At 58.2% G+C, this 18,847-nt stretch overlaps 4 protein-coding genes across 4 annotated transcripts; 3 read left to right on the forward strand and 1 right to left on the reverse strand.

Moving 5' to 3' along the window:
• Positions 1-69: 69 nt before the first annotated feature.
• On the forward strand, positions 70-8,600 carry KVR01_012539 (uncharacterized protein). The gene is made up of 5 exons (XM_044784809.1): positions 70-238; positions 309-1,110; positions 1,189-1,747; positions 1,811-1,898; positions 1,953-8,600. Exons 2-5 carry the CDS (start codon positions 1,064-1,066, stop codon positions 8,432-8,434), a joined length of 7,176 nt encoding a protein of 2,391 aa, XP_044638350.1. The 5' UTR covers positions 70-238; positions 309-1,063; the 3' UTR covers positions 8,435-8,600.
• A 14-nt stretch (positions 8,601-8,614) lies between these two features.
• Positions 8,615-11,436, reverse strand: KVR01_012548 (uncharacterized protein). The gene is made up of 3 exons (XM_044784982.1): positions 10,841-11,436; positions 9,375-10,751; positions 8,615-9,285 (listed from the first exon to the last, which is right to left on the reverse strand). Exons 2-3 carry the CDS (start codon positions 10,421-10,423, stop codon positions 8,961-8,963), a joined length of 1,374 nt encoding a protein of 457 aa, XP_044638359.1. The 5' UTR covers positions 10,424-10,751; positions 10,841-11,436; the 3' UTR covers positions 8,615-8,960.
• A 625-nt stretch (positions 11,437-12,061) lies between these two features.
• Positions 12,062-15,326, forward strand: KVR01_012517 (uncharacterized protein; the record flags this gene model as incomplete). The annotated part of the gene is made up of 6 exons (XM_044785531.1): positions 12,062-12,111; positions 12,264-12,309; positions 12,388-12,460; positions 12,536-13,970; positions 14,078-15,230; positions 15,309-15,326. 6 exons carry the CDS (start codon positions 12,062-12,064, stop codon positions 15,324-15,326), a joined length of 2,775 nt encoding a protein of 924 aa, XP_044638328.1.
• A 1,299-nt stretch (positions 15,327-16,625) lies between these two features.
• KVR01_012652 (uncharacterized protein) lies at positions 16,626-18,501 on the forward strand (the record flags this gene model as incomplete). The annotated part of the gene is made up of 4 exons (XM_044785857.1): positions 16,626-16,702; positions 16,896-17,838; positions 18,083-18,273; positions 18,384-18,501. 4 exons carry the CDS (start codon positions 16,626-16,628, stop codon positions 18,499-18,501), a joined length of 1,329 nt encoding a protein of 442 aa, XP_044638463.1.
• Positions 18,502-18,847: the final 346 nt, after the last annotated feature.

Here is an 18,847-nt window from a genome sequence, read left to right on the forward strand (position 1 = left end):
CTGTCAGTCTCGGCTACCGGCTGCCCATTGGACCCCTGGCTCTCTCCACCTCACCCACTCTGTGGTTCCCTGATGTGTACACACAAAAAGGTGGCTTCACCAGAACACATTCGGCCTCAAGATCGCCCGGATACAATGCCATCCATCCACCCTCCCACTGTCCAGGGACCTGGCCACCAGAGTCAATCTGGTCTGAAGAGTGCTGATGCAAAGGCGATCGTGCCAAATCCGGCTGATTGTTAGTAAACCTCGTCCCTGACCGGACGACGAGCTCTGCGCCGGCTGGCTTCTGACGTCTAGGGTTTCAGGTGAAACACAGAGCACATGGGTTCACGATGCCACCCCGGTGCCACCGTCCAGCCGTCCACCTTCCATTCTGAGAGACTTGGCGCCGCCGCATCGCTGCCGTCTGCCCACAGCGCGCCTGCCCCTTTTATTCACGAGCACAGAGAGATGCATCCCATCTTTTTGGCGCCCAGATCCACCCACTAGAGCCTGCCCCCTGCTGCACGGGTTTGAGCCTCACCCTGGCCTCAAGTCCTCGCTACCGCAATTGGACGGCCAGTCTATTCCAGGTGCCGGCCTGACGAGCGAGACGGGGCCTCCCTAACACATCCACACCATCGTCGGAGCCACTCCTCGATAGCACCCTCTCATGCCTCTCAATGTTGAGGTCCGGCTGTCACTGTTCCCTGCTGCCGCCGTCTGCAGCACCTACTCCGCACCTAGTTTCGCATGCTTCAGACCCAGCCGTCCCCACTTTGTCGTGACTGCTACTCGACACGCCCGTCTGGTCTTGTGTGATCCCAGTCTCTCAGTCTCTCAGTCTCGCAGTCTCTTCTCCCTCCCTTCACTTCTCTACTGCGTCAATCACAACGGGAAGCCATGAGGATGACAGGCCCGAGCATGTGAGAGTGTCGTCGGTATGTTGACTGCGCGGAGGACCACCACGAAATGATGAAGTGTTGATGCTTTTCTTGATACCCTTTCCCTTCGCTTCCAAACCCCCATTGATTGGGCTGGCCTTTCTTCATACTCCCTTTCGCCAGCTGGCGTCGCCACCATGGCGATATCTGGAACCACCTCGGCCCTTGTTGCTGCCTTCGCGTTGTGAGTCGCTGCCCCCCTTCTCCCAACGGAATGAGATGGCGGTTCTGGTCTCGGGTCGACGCTGACGAGCACTCTCAGCGGTATCGTTGTGAACGCGGCATCGGCGGCCTTATTTCTCAATGTCAGGGGCCATGGCTCGTCGATCTTTCGAGACGGCAAGAGGCTGGTCCTCGCTATTTTCCTATTCAGCGCCGCCACATGGGCCCAAGTTGGCTTCATTACTACATTAATAGACCCGGCCGCCGAGAACTCGTGCCAGATCGCCATAGTCTTCACCACCATGTTCGACCAGCTTGCACGATACGCCATTGAGCAGCATTCTCTCTGGGTCATCAACGACGGAACCCCGGCGTCGACCGGCCAGATTATTCCCCAGGTCTTTCTGGCTATTCGCTTTGTTCTCGGGGCCGTTTTTGTCGGCCTATCAAGACCGCAATTCAACGCCGTTTGCGTGCCGGTCTCGTCTGTTCTGGCCCTAGCTATCACTTTGGTCGTGGTGGATGCGGTGGTTGTCACAGTCTTGGCCGGGCGGGCCATTTCTGTCGGGCTGATCAAGAAGATGCAAGATGGTGGCCAAGACTCGGCCCGGAGCAAGGCTGTTGTAGCAACGCTCATTGGTCTGATCATATGGATGGCGGTCAGTCTGATCACGGTCCATGCGACCTTTCTCTAACCTTGGTGCATTCTGACAAGCATACAGACAAGCGTGGCGATGCTACTAGGCATCTTCACCACAGACTACATATTTAGAAGCACTATCCCAGCAGGTGGTCTCACCATCTTGCTCAGTGAGTTTGGACCGATTTATACATGCCTTGGGTATCGCCCTCTGACAGTAACAGTTATTACGACTGCGAGCACAAGCGCCTTCGCAGACCAAAAGCCGAGGGCTAGAGACCGGAACGTGCCAGAGGCACCCTCACCGAGGCAGATCGTGACCGCAAGGTCCATCTCTACATCAGACTCCAACGAATACCCGCCGAGCCGATACGAAGACGTTAAAAACGAACAGATCACTTCTAGCACCGCATTCATCCAGCCAAGAGAAGTGCCTTTCCCAAACCAGGGCTTGCCTAGCATCACAAATCCCGGCATCTCAGGCCAGGGCGTGGGTGGGGTTCCAGTCCAAGGCCAGCTATTCCCCCCGATGCGGGCGGGCACGGCACCCATAAACCCTCGTGAGGCACGGCAGCCAGAGCAGTTGCAAAACAAGCCTAGGACGCTGTTCTCGAGCGCTGGGGCAGGAGGACCAGCAAAGACGGTCACGGTTGGGAAACTAGCCATATCAGCTCCAGTTCTCCAGCAAGGCGGTTCAAACCCATTGGACAAGGTAGCCACAACGGATCTTGACACGGCAGCAAGGAAAGAGAGAGAGAGGAGGGCGCTTCTCGTGAGCCAAAGTCAAGAGCCGGCTCTTCGGAACCAGGTCGCTGCTGCAGCCATCGAGCCGGCGCAGGGGGTTATGCGGGCAACTAGTACCCTACGCAAGGAAATTGTGAGGCAGCCGTCTTTACCTGCTCTGCCCGATGGCGCCACATCGGCGACAGGCTTTACGACCAGCTCCCAACTTTCACCCGGTGGTGAGGAACTTCGGAGGAGGTCGCCAAGACATGCGCCGTCGGCCTCGCAGACGTCAGCACAGTCAGTCGCCGTCTCCTCAGCATCCAGCCGACCACCTTCTCCCCCAAAGAAGTCCGCAGCCCGGGCTGCGCCCAAGGGCCAAGATGTTGTCATCCGCACAGATATTCCACCATCCCGACAGCTGCCTCCGTCCCCCGAACCTGCGGGCCCCGAGCCAACGAAGACGCCACTTCAGAAACGACCGACAATCGGACTTCCTGGAAACCCGAGAGCAATGTCTGTGAGAAGACCACCAGGGGAATCTGGGCCACAACGACAGCAGACAGTCATGTTCGTGAACAACATTATTTACGACGACCCGAACTACGTCGAAAGCGTCATGGGGGGTGCCAAGGAGCGAGGTCCCAAGGCGGCTGTTCCGCCGCCCATCAACACGGCACCTGCGGACCCAACAGCAACGCCTGCGATACCGGAAACACCTGGAACTTCAAATTCTATTGTTCACCGCCCGAGGCCAGTACCAAGAAGAAGCAATACATCAGGCATGGATACGTACTTCCCGCCAATCGCGCCAGCAAAGGGTCACAGAAAATCAAAGTCTGCAGGGTCTATCCGAACAGTCAAGTCTATGTTGCAGGCTGTGCCAGGCAGCCCCACAAACCTTCCTCCTCTACCTCTGCCTCCTTCGCAGCAGGTTCCTAGCTACGCCGCTCGGCCGAAGCCTAACGACACGAAGAGTATGACGTATGATGAGAAAATGACACTGCTCTTCCCACAGCCACCGAATGCCGAGGGGAGTGCGCGCAGAAGATCGTCTGTGCCATCACTGCCCGGCATGCCCGTGTCGTTCATCAGCAGCTCACCGACACTGACGGACAATCTGGGCTACAACAACCAGTACCGGGACTCCAAGAGGACAACCACATCCGTGCAGACAAGGAGCCTCTTTGACGAGCCCGAGGAGACTTCTCAACGAGAAGTGTCCACAGAGGCCCCCCGTGACCCACCTGGTGCCATTATGTACCAGGATCTTCTTTCAGAGGCTGGCCAAGAGGTCATGGCCGAGGAGGAGAACCTCACAGATGAGAAGAAGCAGTCTCTAGCAACGGCAAGAAATGGCAAGCGAGCATCCTCGCCAGTATTGCCTGCCCGATTCAGTATCATGTCAGCGTCGACAACGGATAATACCACGGCGGACGACGCAACTACGGAATGGGGCACGGTCCATTCCCCAGCTCCAGTTCAGCAGATTGGCTTGACAGTTCACCAGGCCCGAGCCATCGAGGTTGGGAAGCCAGAGAAAGCCTCTGGCCAAGATCAGAGGGCCGTTTCGGCGATTACAAATAGCGAGGAAATGATTTTCATGCTCGACGCCTCTGTGGCGCGGGACTTGCAACCTAAGGGCAAGGCGCCTGCAACGCTTGAAGAGGAAAGCCCAGTAGTATCTAGGGCCTCATCTGGCCAGTTCTACCGGCGGGTTGGAGACGAGACTCTGAGTTTTTCTTCGCGTCCCGACAAGGCGCGTTCGAGGAGAGGCCCACCACCAGTTCCTCTGGTGCTGAGCGACCGACCCACAACAGCCAAGCAAGCTGTTCTCGTCAAAGCTGCCGAACCATCGCCTCTTCCATCCCCAGAGGAGGCCCTCATGATGATTCAAGCACAGCTGAAGAAATATGAGCAGCCTGCCCCGGGTGCTGCTGATAGCCCCGGGCTGGGTCGACTAGCACTCTTGAACGACCTGGAGGCGGAAATGGGACAACAAGAGACGAGGTGGCATGGAATGCAGCACGACCTTTCGCGAGACTCGTTCTCCACCGTCTCCCCCACTGCGCAGTCCCGCCGCAATTCTGAAGCCGCCCCCACGTCACCGGCTGAGGCTCTGTCCAGGAACTCTTCGACGAAATCCAAGGAGAGCGTCGCTGCAGATCGGAGAGCATCACGCCGGGCACGCATGGGTAGCATCTCGTCTACGCGGTCCTCGTCACGCGAGAGCGATGATGGTAGGAACCGTGCAAGTCTCTGGCAAAGGAGGCTCGCAGAGGCACAGATGGAGTACATGGAAAACGCCAATGAGCTCATTCGCAAGCGCAGCTTAAACTTCCTCTCCGTGGCCAAGGCTGGCATGGGCAGCCCAACGCCCCCCGACTCTGATGAGTCGGAGGCAGAAATCGAATCAAGGCGCAATTTGGCAGCACTCCTCGAGGCTCGCGCCAGGCATCACGCTGAAGAGACAGAGCGGCCCGCAGGGTCCTCACAACTGCTCTGGACCCCTCGTCGAGAGCCTCAGCCTGAGAACGGATTGATGTGGGTGCGGCCACAGCGACCGTATGAGCAACATTTACCGCGGCAGGAGCCTCCCCTGCCAGGGCTGTCTGTACGACCAGCTCAACGTAAGGAGAGTTCCATGCTGCCCATTGAGTCGGCACAGCTTTGGCAGAAGTCGACTTCGCTAGGCGAGACAAGCCGAGCCGGCTTATGGGTGTCTCCGGCTGGAGTACAAACTCTAAAGGAACTTTCTCAATCGCCCACCGCCGGTAGGCGTCAAGCCCCCAGCTACTACAATCCCGGAATTCAGCGCTCACGGTCCGCTTCCGGATCTCGCCCGCTGACGCAGCGGCCACCGCGACGAAGCAAGAGGATCACAGCGTTGCCAGACATTGTTGAAGATCCGCAACCACTCCCAGACAAGCGAGGAACTCTTGGGATTTTCCAGTTTCCATGGGGTGAGAAGTCTGACATCGCTTCCGTGCAAACCCGTCCATCCGTTTATATGGCGATGCCGGGCACCATGTCTGCCGGTGGCAGGAGTCTCAACATGGCTCTGGATGCCAGGGCTAGACAGATCGAGTCGGATGAGTACTCGTCATCGTTCTTCGATGACTACGACGAAGATGCCGAAGATGGAAGCGACTCATCAAGTGACATGGGGTCGGACAGTGACGATGGGTTTGACGAATCCACTTTGTGGGAGATTGCAAGCTTGCTTAAGACTGACCAAATCCCATCCACCAACAGCATGTTCCCACCGCCGGACGATACTACCAGCCATGTGATTGATGACTATGCGGATGAGGAGGAGGCTGCTCGAGTGGTTCGCCAGACGATTCTTGTCGGTATTGAAGAACCAGATGGGCTCCAAGAGATGCCGTCCCCGCTCACTCGTCTGGGATCACCCAAGAGAACGCAATCTGCCCTTTGGCAGGCCACACGGGGTACGGAACGGGCGCTATCCGCCAAAGGTCTCCCGCAGCCCGAAGACTGGCAGAACTACGACGCACCCACAGAGACCTCCCGTGCTAAGCCTCGGATGCCTGTGCAACCAGCGCCGATCGAGAGCGACAACCTGTGGCTTCCATCGCAGGTCGAAGCTATTGATTCAAAGTCTCCAATGTGGTCCCTACCCAGCAGTGTGGAGTCATCTCAACCAGTTTCGCCCAAGGATTTCTCAGAAGTGCTATCATCGCAGGAGCTGTCGACTGAGCTGTCAAGGTCTCTTGCGATAACAGAACCGCTCTGGAAGGCGGAACAGCAACCCCAGAAAGGCGACCACGGTGTTGGCCTGCCACACCCGGATAACTGGGAGGCACTTGACAACACCAGGTCTACCGTCCGCACAAAGCCTCGTCATTCTGAGCCTGGCGTCATTGAGAGCGACAACCTATGGCAGACTGCGTCCGGGAGCCGCCTTTCAAAAAATTGGCTAGAAGCACCGGCACCAATTGCGCCAACCAGACCTTTGTGGGAAGCGGTTGAGAAGCCGACGCGTGGCGAGCATAACATCGGGTTACCTCATCCTGATAACTGGGATGAGTATGATGGTGCTAAGCAAACTCTGCGTTCCAAGCCACGACAGTCCGGCCCCGCGGTTGTCGAGAGTGTCAACCTGTGGCAGGCTCCTTCATCTGAACAGCCTGGGCCGAGGAATTGGCTGAAGCTTCCGAGAGCCATTACGACCAGCCACAGCCTATGGCGAGTAAATGTTCGCCCAAGAAGAGGGGAGCACTCTGTGGGCCTCCCTCAGCCTCAAAGCTGGGACAGCTACAATACCATTGCGTCAACCATCCGGGCAAAGCCTCGACAGTCAAGCCCCGCGACCATCGAGAGCGTTGATCTATGGAAAGTCTCTTCAACCAGCGAGTCTGCATCGAGGAATTGGTTAAAGCCTGCAAGTCGGCCACTCTGGCAGGCCGCTGCGCTAGCTAAAAAGGGTGACCATACCGTTGGTCTGCCCCAGCCTCGGAGTTGGACTAGTTACGATAGCATCAAGACGACTGCTCGGGCAAAGCCTCGCCAGTCTGAGCCAGCTGCTATTGAGAGCGCCGACCTTTGGCAAGCGCCATCAGCCCAGGAAGCTACTCCGACTTCCAAGCTGTGGGCACCCAGGATGCTGTCGGCTCCTGTGACGCGTACTGCATCTCCTGTCTCGGACACATTCAACCAGTTCGACGCAACGAAGCTTCTCTGGTCAGCACCAGTATCGCCGAAATTGCTTGCCGACTCCGGCCTTTTCAATCCCAGCATCAGTCGCCTGGACTTCCGGCGCTCTTCTCAAATCCCTGCCGCTGCTGACATGAGCCGCAAGCCCCGCCCCGCAGACCGGCGGCCGGTGGACAAATTGAACTCAACAACGCTTTGGGTCGCTGACGCTGCGCCCCAGAACGAACGCAACTGGATCTCGCCGATGCCCAGCCCTAAGGGCAAAACCCAAAGGGCTCCCGCCCCCGTGTCTGGGTCCCACACCCCAGCTAAGAGTCAGCCTCGGCCAGTTGCTGCTTCGTCGATGGATTGGGACGCTGCTCTTCGACAAGCCCTAGCAGCCAGCTACCCGATGCCTTCGCGGAGGGCGGTGACTACTCAACAGTGGGACTCAGAACTTGACAAGGCTGTAGCTGCCAGTTACCCTGCTTCTGTCACCTCGAGCCGCAGGACAGTTTTCCGGGCGAGTGCAGCGGACTGGGACAATGCTTTGGCTGAAGCTGTATCTCAGAGCTATGGCAACCCCTTTGATGTGACGAAGCGCCACCCAGTGTTCGCTGCGGCATCACTGACCTCCAGTGCAATGATTGCACACCCTGCTGCTACTGGCTACACTCACAGTGTTGCTTCTGTGCATCCTGTATTCTTCGGCTCGGGCGTTTTCGCATGTCCGGCGGACAACACTCACCCGGCTATTAACCGGCCATGGCCTTCGAATGACAGTGAACCGTCTCGCGGAATCGAAACCCAGAGCACTGACCTGGCCCCTACCTATGCTGGTCGTGTGCTGGACGAGGACGAGCATGAGAGGGAGAGTGAGATGATGATGGACTCAGCACTGCTTGCACGGATTGAGGCACTCGAGCAAGAGCGTCTATTTGCCGAGCGGTGGGCAAGGGGCTCATTTGCGCCCGTCGATGTCACCCCAAAACCGCCACAGGCTACATTGGACCCTCCCGCGGAGGAAACGCAGGGGGTTCCTGAGCAAACCTTCGACTTCGACTTCGAACCTGTCGATGTCACCCCGGCCGTACCACTGGCCACTTTGACATTGTCACCCATCACCCAGACACAAGCTGAGGCACCCACTGGGTCCGTACTGGACACCCCAGTCAGCCAGCGTCTCCGACGCGCAGAAACCTTCCAGTCTGTGTCCGAGATGAGCGAGGTTGAATCGTCGGTAGTCAGACTGAGGGACAGCCTTGTGAGTGTGGGTACTCCCAAGGAAATGAAGCCTGCGGGATCTAGCATCAAGTTCATCTACTAGGAGTGTGTAGAGTGAGGCAGGACGGGAATGTAAGAGGAGCGGAGTCGGGAAACATTTAGCATGCCACGTCTGTTTTGTAATTTGTCCTGTGTGACTCGACTGAACGATCCACAGAAATGATACCTCCCTCGGGCCTGTAAATTAGCATGAAGTCACCTTCTTTTGCTTCCAACTACACACTTGCTTAATCAAAATTTGTCCTATAAAAGTCGTATCTAAACGCCACGTAAAACCTGTGAGCAAAGAAACAAAAAAGTATTGAACTCCTAGTGATGCTTTCTTGTCCATTCCCCCGCCCTCTTTTGACTTGAGACTCTTGTCTACAATGGCATGCTTGCGGTTCCATTCTATGGATATGTGACGCACCCGCAGGCACCGGCTGATTGCTTTCTTTGATACACACCAGAGTTACAGTATCGCATCTTCACAAATCACAAAAAGATGCCTGACCATGCAGACCAATAAATACAACGAACCTTTTTAACTAACCCCCATCGTCAGGCGCCGTTCTCACCATGCACGAACATCAGAGCGCGAACTCGGGCTCTGGGGAGGAAGGAATGGGAGAGCTTTCAATAGGCGAGTAGACGGGCGAGAAGGGGTCGCTCTTGTGGAAGACGCGGCTGCCAAACTTCCACACCTCGTCGGCGACCAGCTGGACGGCGCCGTCGGCGTCCAATTCCTCGGAGAAGATGACGAGGTCGGCGTCAGCACCAGGCTCCAGGGAGCCCTTGACACCCTCCAGGCCCAGCATCTCGGCCGGAGTGGACGTCGCCGCTCTCAGAGCATTGGGGATACTGGTGCCGGACCACTTGAGGAAGTTGTTCACGCATTCGATGAGGGTGATGGAGCTGTTTGAAGGGTGAAGGTGAGGGAAAAGTCAGCGTGGCCGACCAAGTCATACTTTTTCGTCTCTTTTGCTGTTCTGGAACTGACTCACCTCCCTGCTATACTGTCCGTCCCCTCGAGTGTGAGGACGTAGCCCTTCTTGATGATGTGATGCTCACCCTCGCCATTGGTCCACCTGTACCTCCCATCCGGTAGTCCCACCATGTGCATGGCATCAGTGACGAGGATGAAGCCGTCCGGGTGGGCGTTGTGGGCGATCTTGATGGTGGTGGGGTGCAGGTGGATGCCGTCGGCGATGATGCCGAAGTAGGGGCGCGGCAGGCTCTCGGCGATGCCCAGGACGCCAAAGATGCCGGGGTTCCGGTGGTGCAGCGGCCGCATGGCGTTGAAGAGGTGGGTGATCATGGTGGCACCGCTGGCGACGGCAGCAGAGGCTTCCTCGTAGGTGGCCTCGGAGTGGCCGATGGAGAAGATGACGCCGCGGGACTGCAGCTCCGTTATGAGCTGGGTCATGCCGCCCAGCTCTGGCGCCGCCGTGATCATCCTTATGGGCAGGGCCCCCTGTGCCACGTCCGGGTTGATGTTCTCGGGGCCGTACATGTCCTCGAGGTCCTGGAAGGTGTGTGCCTGTCGCATCACCTCGACATTGTGAATGCCGTTCTTGCCCGGGTTCAGGAAGGGGCCCTCGCAGTGTGCGCCGAGCGACTCGGCCCCGTCGTCAGCGATGCGCTTGGCGCCCGAAGGAGCCAGATGGGGCAGGACCTTGCGGTACAGGTCGCTCGTCTGGGTGGTGACGGTGGGCACATAGGAGGTGACTCCGGTCTGGACCAGCCTCCGGTTCAGATCGCGCACCGCCTTGCCGTACAGCGACATGTCGGGCACGACGGTTGAGAAGTTGAGACCGAAGGCGCCGTTGAGCTGCACGTCGATCAGGCCCGGAGAGAGGATACGGCCGGCCAGGTCGATGGTCTGATCGGGGAGGACAAAGTCGTCGTAGAAGGCCTGCTGGGTCTCGACGATCTTGCCCGTCACCGAGCTGACCCAAAGGTCCTCATTGACCAGCCGGTCGCCCTTGAGGAGGCGGCAGTTCGTAAATTTGGTGATGCCATGCTGGCGGTGTTCTGTGACGAGGGCGGGCATTCTCAGGGTCGAAGATGTACGGCCCGAGGTGATTGTTCCAATCTATGGAGGCAAGGGAGGGTATCTAGGTATATTGCGTGCTTGGCGGTATATCCTGAGCCTGCAGGCCTGTCTGGGGTGGTGAAGGGACTCCATGAACAAGGAGGGAGAAGTGACGAGCGGGCGCATGGAAGCCTATACATAACCAGCTGCTTGCTCAACCACCATGGCGGCAAGAGTCTACGGCCACCCAAGGTAACACTCCGGTAGCACTCGGGGCATGACGATAGAGGCCGGGAATCCCAGAGAGGCAAGTGGGCAGGTATCACGTTGCCGGCACAAGCAGAGGCTACAAACCCTCGTGCAAACCCACTTAGTCACTGGGGGCAAGCTGGTTGGATGCATGGTGATGAAACTGGTCATGGTAATAAGACGAACCTGAATCGAGGCGGCGGCACATCGATCAGCATTGGGCACAGCACAGTGCAGCACAGTAAGCCAGTTGCCGCCGGGCGATAGTCCACATGGTCCGGGTCACTGGCTCCCGTCTACCGTCTACCGTCCAACGGTCGAGATAGGCTCTGAAATCCTGACTGTCACTGTCAGACCGGAGAGGCCGCCTCGATGACAGCGTACCGCTCGATGCTGGAATTTGGCATCCTGTGAGGGCTGGAGGGCTGGAGGGCTGAGAGATAGGCCCAGACCCAGGTCTTGCCTCGCTGCCTCGCCTGCAATAAGGAACCGACGGTGTTGATATGGCGTCAGGGCGTATGGCCGGCCTCCGGTCGTCTCGCCGACGTGCCAGGATCCTGTTTGCCCTACCGTCTCGGCAATGAGGGTGGGACTGGGGCCAGGATTGTACCGCACCACACAGGCTGACAGGGTACCTCCTGTGCTGCCGTCACTGATATGGCAAAAAGGAGGGGCAAGGCGACGTTGAAGCTGTCTCAGAGATACGTGTGGTCGTTGGTGGTGGGATGTCTCGAACCCCGCCGTCACATGGGACATTTGCTATGTGGAGGCGGGTGGGCAGGCAGGGCAGGCTGGACGATGAAGTTGACGGCCGTGACGTTACATCTGTGAGGTTGAGAGATTCAGAGTGGTCCTGATAGTGTGGATTGGGTACCTGGGTACATGCACCGCACGTCTCCCATCAAGGCCTAGCGCCATCTGTGCGCTTCCCGGCCCAGATACCCAGATACCCAGATACCCTAGCCCTGGAGCCATGTGCAGGTGCCAAGTGGAAAACGGCGGGGGGTGGAAAGGGGGGGGGGGGGGGAGGCAACGGTCTCCAAGGCCTTCAGCCTCACGGTGCTCAAAGCCGGGAGGAGGCAGGCGCTAGGGTCCTAGTGCAGACCGCTCTCAACGCCATCGTCGCGGATGAACGGCTTGCGCAGGTAATCGCTTCTACTCGCAGCCGTACGACCCACCCCGACAGGCTGCTATTGCTCATCACCCTCCCTCATCCGGCTCAATCTCTATTGCGCCGCCCTGAGCCGGTCCCGAGCCTCTGGTGTGGTACGGAGCCCGACTCCAATGCTACCCACGCTCCCGCTCCACGTGACAGTCGCATAGCTGTTATGTCCCATGTTCCGCAGAGAGCCAAAGAGAAAGAGACAGAGAGAGAGACTCAGAGTATTCCTCAAATAGCCAACAGCAATGGCTAAGCCAGACGGCGACTTGGACCCACTATGGCAAGACCTTGATTGGTACGTGAACGGTCATTACGTTACGACATCACTTTCTCCCGTCTGAAGTCCTGAGCCGTGGACATGTGGAAACTCGACATGGCATGCCTCAGCCTTGGGCCGCCCGCGGTACCTGGATTGCATCATGAGCTGACGCTATGAGGTTGCTGCAGGGCCATTGGCCAGATGCTCTTGATGGGCTGGGACGGGACCGAAGTTGTGAGTTTTATACTTTCTAGAGTTTTGCCCGTGCTCCCCAACTCTCATCTTCCGAGGAAACATGCCTGACCTCCGCAGACACCTCAAATCCGCAGCTTGATCGAGGATCACCACTTGGGGTCCATTATACTCACGGCCAAGAACCTGAAGTGTAACAAGAATCCCTTCACATCTTGAAAGTCTTGCCCGCTCTGCCATGATTGCTGATCAGACTCTCTGCTCAAAGCGGCTCAACAGGCGGCCAAGCTCGTCCAGGAACTGCAGACAATTGCTCGCAACGCAGGCCACCCTCACCCGCTGTTGATCGCTCTGGACCAGGAAAATGGCGGTGTCAATAGCCTTTTCGATGAGGACTATATCTGTCAGTTTCCCAGCTCTATGGGTGTCGCTGCAACAGGCAGCCTCGAGATGGCATACAATGTAGCCAAGGCCACTGCGAAGGAGCTCACCGCCGTCGGTGTAAATCTTATTCTGGGTCCAGTATTGGACGTTCTCACCAATGCCCGCTACCAACCAATCGGCGTCAGGGCCAGTGGCGACGATCCCCAGGAGGTCTCCCAGTACATTATCGCCGCGCTCAATGGCTACAAGGACGCCGGCCTGGCCACGTGTGGCAAGCACTTCCCAACCTATGGGAACTTGGATTTCAGGGGCTCTAGCTTGGATGTGCCCATCATCACACAGACACTCGAGGAGCTCGGCCTCAGCGCACTTGTGCCCTATAGGAACGCTATTGCGACAGGCAACTTGGATGGGGTCTTCATCGGCGGCTGCGGCATCGCATCAGCCAGTATGAACGTGTCTCACGCCTGCCTCTCCGACCAGGTGGTTGACGACTTGCTGCGGCAGGAGCTGGGCTTCAAGGGGGTAGCCATCTCCGAGTGCCTGGAGATGGAGGCCCTGTACCAGGAGATTGGCGTCAAGGGAGGCACTGTGATGGCAGTAGAGGCGGGGTGCGACCTGATCCTTTTGTGTAAGGACTACAATATCCAGCTCGAGGGGATCGCGGGGCTGAAGCTAGGCATAGAGAACGGCATCATCACCAGGGAAAGGGTCATGACCTCTCTCCGGAGGATTCTTCGTCTCAAGTCCGGCTGCACTTCTTGGTCGCAGGCACTTAGCCCGCCCGGTACCTCCCTGCTCTCCCAGATGCACCCATCACACCTCACCCTGTCCAGACAGGCATACGAGAACTCCATTGCGGTCATGCGGGACAAGGACAGGCTGCTGCCTCTGTCACAGTCCCTGGATCAGGGAGAGGAACTGTTGCTACTAACGCCGCTCGTCAAACCCCTACCGGCGTCGGCTGCGACAAAGGCGATCGAAGCAAAGAAAGGGGCCAGCGCTTCTACCGTGCACGACAAGTGGACTCACCGAGAAAGGGGCGCCATAATGAGCGGCGAGGGTGTCTTCCGGGAAATGGGGAGGTCGATCGCCCGCGCAAGAAACGGCAAGCTCCTACACACGTCGTACACCGCCAATGGTGTCCGTCCGGTGCATGAGAACCTCATCAACAGGGCTTCCGGGATCATCATTGTCACAGCAGACGCCAACCGCAACCTCTACCAATCAGGCTTTACGAAGCATGTGGCCATGATGTGTTCGATGCTCCGGGCGAGCGGACAAAAGAAGTCGCTGATAGTTGTTGCTGTGAGCTCACCGTGAGTCCGTCCCGTCGACGTTGGCTCCTCGAAGATGCCTTTCCTGCCTGTATTCTGGTGTCAAGAACACAGCATGGGCCAATGATGACTAACGCACGAGGTGGCAGATATGATTTCGCCATGGACAAGACCGTCGGCACATATATCTGCACTTTTGATTTTACCGAAACAGCCATGCAAGCACTTGTGCGAGCCTTGTTTGGCGAGTTCACCCCCCAGGGGTCACTACCTGGGACGCTCAGAAAGAGCAAAAAGGTACTCAAGTCGAGACAGCAATGGCTTGTCGAGAACTACGAAAAGGCAAGAGATGCACGGCCCCTGGATGACCTGATCAAGGCCCTCGCGAGGGCCAGCGCACCGAAGCTCGACTTCCTCAGGGCGACCTCTGCCGCATCGTTCGACCTGTACAATGCCAAGATTGAGGAGTCGCACTTTGTCGTTCGGAACAGCAGCACCAAAGCGCTGTACGGATTCTGCGCGACGTACTACACCCAAGGTACTGGCATAATCGGTGCTCTGTTCGTGGATCCGACGAAGCGCAATGTCTCGATCGGACGCTCCCTGCACCGCCGCGCACTCAGGCACCTCATCCAGAAGCGAGGGATCAAGAAGGTGCGGCTTGGCATCTCCTTCCCGGGGGTGTTCCTCGGGATCCCCGTGGACGACAACACGGGCGTGAGGAGCTGGTTCACCAACAGCGGCTGGGACACGCAGTTCCCGCGGCGGCTCACCAACATGGTGATCCCGGAGCTGGGGAGCTGGGCGGTGCCCGAGGGCCTGCTCCAGAGCATCTCGCGGGCGGGCATCAGCTTCGACCTGATCCACGGGCTGGACAACGCGGACAACGTGGTGGAGCACGTGCGGGGGCAGGCCAACGGCGAGACGCTGGAGCTGTACAAGTCGGCGCTGCAGGAGGTGAAGACGTGTGGGGTGGTGCGGGCCAAGAACGGCGGGGGCAAGATCCTGGGGACGGTGATCATCTGCAGCCCGGGCAGCTCGCTGTCGCACCTGATGCCGTGCCTGCAGCCGGGGACCGGGGCGGAGGCGGTGGGCGGTATCGTGGCGCCGCTGGTGGAGCCAACGGCGCAGGCGACGCTGGTGCTCCAGGGCCTGGTGGTGATGGGGGTGCGGCAGAACAAGGCGCACAAGACGGCGAGGAGCGTGCTCAGCTGGGTGACGGACGAGCTCTACGAGCCGCTGCTGGCGATGGGGTTCCAGGTGCTACAGGTCTTTGAGGAAGTGACCAATTCCCCCGAAAACGTAAGTGCTGATGTCCCCCCTGGCCTGACTAAGTGGCCGGGCCTAGCCTCCCGGGTGGTGGATGCTAATACTCTGCAGTGGTCTGATATATGTTGATCCCGTCTTTTCTCGCCCGATGGGCTGGAAGGTGGCTGGCTCATAGTGGCTGACATGACATACAATTTTTACCGTAACACAGCCAACTTCAAAGAAGCGGAGAGTGTCCTTATTGAGCCGCTGTGGCTTTTTACTCGGCACAAGAGCTTACTGTATTTTATGTAGAGGTCTTTGGACTGGGGCTTGTCAACAGGAGGTCGGGGTATATAGGCGCTGTGCTGTGGTGCTGTAGCGGACTCCAAAGCAGCGCTACGGCTACATATTCCAAGCTGGATTTCTTTTGGGTTTTCGACATGTGTATTGGGAACGGCCGGGGTGTCCCCTCGCCGTGCTGCGAGAGAGGAAGGGCATGTCTCAGCCACACCATGTGATGTGCTTATTGATTCGGGCGAGGGGCGGTTGGGGTGGGGAGGCGGCAAGAACAGGGTCATCTGGTTTGCATGAGTTTCAGTCGTCCAGGCGCAAACAGGATGAAGATCTGTTGAGACCGAGGTAGTGAGGTCTTGAGAGCGATTGTGCAGATTCGAGAGAATACATGGTAATCTGTATAGTATAATATAGCAGAAGTGTCTATGCAGGGGACCGTAGCCTGCTCGAGTAAGTACGTGCACTAGATACCCAAGTACCTGGATCTTGGGCGACTTGGGGTACCGGGGTACCTAGGTACATGCGCGCACTTCCTTCTATGTAGTAGTCGAGTGTGTGTGGTCGACCAATGGGCCTCCGCAGGAGCAGCGGTGCAGGGCCCAAGAAGGCCCCACAGATTAGAGGGAGATTGAAGCTTTTGGGAGGAGCGGCGCAGGACAGGCGCTTGAGTGCATCGGGGCGGGCGGGTCCCGAATCTCAGTCGCGCCGCATCTCGCTCAACCCCAAGCCCACCACCTGCACCTGCATCGTCTCGTCCTAGGCCTCGCACCGCTCCACCCTCCTCACCCACGGCCACCGTTAGCCCCAGCAGGCCACAGTAGGAAACGGCCAGTGGGAAAACGGCGGACGGGCAAGCGACACAACCCAACCGGGACCGACATCATCTCCACTCTCGCCCCTGCGCAACGGCCGACCGAGCCTGGGAATGCGCCCGCTGCCTCGGCCCTGGCTCGCATGGCCCATGAGACAGCCTACCATCACCCTCTGATCTCTGATAGCAATGCCATGTTCACCTCCAACAACTCGGGCCATGCCGCTGGACCTGCTGCTCACGGAGCCGGTCCAGGCCAGAATCCCACTCCGCCGACCGCGCACGCCCACGCACACGCCCACGCCCACGCCCACGCCCAAGTCCACCCTCACACCCTACCCATGTCCGCCAACATGAACCCGGCCGGCGTGGACATCACCGTCTTTGACCAGGACCTCAACTTTGACGAGTCGCTACTGTATGTCGTGCCCTCCCCCAGTCTTTCGCCCCGTGTCTGCCCACATCACATTCCTCACATTCCTCACATTCCACCCCCCAACTCCGTTGCACATCGCAAGCCCCACGTGCCAGACACATGGCAGCAGCATGCCATGACTACCACGACATGGCCCGGCGAGTCCCACCGCTGACCGCCCCCTCCACCCAAACAGCGACGGCGTCAATGGCCTTGCGCCTCTCCCCTTTACGCCTTCGTACGAGTTTGAGAGCTTCAACACCTTCGAAGACCCCTTCTCCTCCTACTCGGCCCGCCCAGCCTATGATGTCCCCGCCGACAGCACTGAGCCCTTTAACGAGGAGTCGCCCTCCCAGGAGCTCGACAACAAGCTCCTCAGCTTCTCCGCCCCGATCCCCAGGGCCCAGATCATCGACGGCGCCGGCATACTGGCCGACCCCAACATGACCGCCGAGCTCTACGGCATGTTCTTCGTCGCCGAGGACGTCTTTGGCGGCGACACTTCCGGCCGCCCTCTTGAGTTGACTTGCTACCGGAGGAACCTGTGGCAGTGCTCTGGCCAGATCACCCTCCCCCGGAATATCAGTCACATCCTGGACGACCAGTCGCAACACGTCCAGGTTTTCGACCTGGCTGCCTCCATCACCGCCATAGAATCCATCGAAGGCAAGGCCACCGAGATCATATCCATACCATGGAAGTCTGCCGGCGACGAGGGGTCCAAGTCCCCCGCCGCCCCTCCCAACATAGCCCTCGACCTGTCCACCGGCCAGGAGCTGGACCACAACCGCGTTTCCCTGCCTGTTTCGTGGAAACGATTGCAGTTCAAACACGCCACCGCCAACAATGGTCGGCGCAAGGGCTTGCAGCAGCACTATGTCGTCCAGATCAGCCTCCTGGGCAAGACCAAGAGCGGCGAATATCTAAAGCTCGCCGATATCCAGTCGGGGCCCGTCATTGTCAGGGGCCGCAGCCCCAGGAACTTTGACAGTCGCAAGGACGTGCCCCTGTCAGGTGACAAGAAGCCCGAGAGGAGGGCCACCATGACCCCATCAGATACAACACCCGTTCCCAAGGTTGAGCGGTCGGCGGATCTGGCGCAAAATATCCAAAAATATCATTCCCTGGGGAACGTGCAGGTACGAGAGTAAACCACCATCCCGCTGGCAGGATCCAGGGGTCTTCGAGGCCAGACGCTAACTCTACTTGTAGCAGTCCGGAGACTGGTCATCCCCCCATCCATATGTCCAACCGGGGCAGTCATCTTCCAAGAAAATGGCACTATCCCCGACACTCAACCGGCCACCCGTGCCGCCATGGTCCTCGGAGCCGTCGGTACCCAAATTGGGACAGCCGACCACGCCGCGCAGCAACTCGTTCCAGCGCGGCGTGCCTTCGAGCGTGCCCATAAACCTGTCCCTCTCCGAGGACGAACGCAGTCCCAACCGCTCCACCTCGGACTGCACCTCACCGCGGCATTCCAAGTCGGTGGCAGCCGGCCAGAACCTGCAGAAGAGCCCTGAGGATGACGAGGAGCAGCTTTACGAGTATTTCCCCCTAAGCCTCGACGACTGGTAGGTCCTGACCCTCCCCCGCGCCTCATTGGCCCCGGTTCATCTCTCCGCGGTCAATCTGACGGTCACCCATCTGACTCCCCTTGAGCCAACATTAACATGGTCCGCAGGCAGCAACCCGTTGACGCCATTTATCGCCCTCATGTCGTCCACCATGTTTTTGTTCCCCCGGAGCTGAAGGCGCAGCAGGTTCGGAACAGAACTAAACGGTACTTCTCCTCTGACTGATTGCGGCATTGACATGATCGATATAACCTCTTGTATCTGGGTCCTCTTTTGTTGTAATATACTGTGTTTGCGGCATGGAACGAGACCATGACAAGGCGGCGTTGGGATTTTTTTTTCTGCTTCTTTCAAACTTGCCGTTTGCGGCGAGTAAAGGCTCTGGCATTCTTAATGCATTTGTCACGAGTCTGTGGGCATCAAATAATTGGCAATGACCTAGCGGTGGTGGCAGCCATGAAGCATCTGATTGTTGTTGAGGATTATACCCCTGCTTCTTGGTCCGGATATACACACAACTTGGGGCGGGGTGGGTCTCGTTATCATTTACTCTGATTTCACATGACTTTTC

Source organism: Diaporthe batatas (genome assembly GCF_019321695.1).
Source record: "Diaporthe batatas strain CRI 302-4 chromosome Unknown Contig00020, whole genome shotgun sequence".
NCBI classification, from domain to species: Eukaryota; Fungi; Ascomycota; class Sordariomycetes; order Diaporthales; family Diaporthaceae; genus Diaporthe; species Diaporthe batatas.

Coding starts and splice junctions, on each gene's coding strand:
- KVR01_012548 (XM_044784982.1), bottom strand. CDS start 10,423: ATGCCCGCCCTCGTCACAGAACACCGCCAGCATGGCATCACCAAATTT. Junction 9,286..9,374: donor ACGGACAGTATAGCAGGGAG/GTGAGTCAGTTC, acceptor CCCTTCAAACAG/CTCCATCACCCTCATCGAAT.
- KVR01_012539 (XM_044784809.1), top strand. CDS start 1,064: ATGGCGATATCTGGAACCACCTCGGCCCTTGTTGCTGCCTTCGCGTT. Junction 1,111..1,188: donor CTTGTTGCTGCCTTCGCGTT/GTGAGTCGCTGC, acceptor GAGCACTCTCAG/CGGTATCGTTGTGAACGCGG. Junction 1,899..1,952: donor TGGTCTCACCATCTTGCTCA/GTGAGTTTGGAC, acceptor TGACAGTAACAG/TTATTACGACTGCGAGCACA.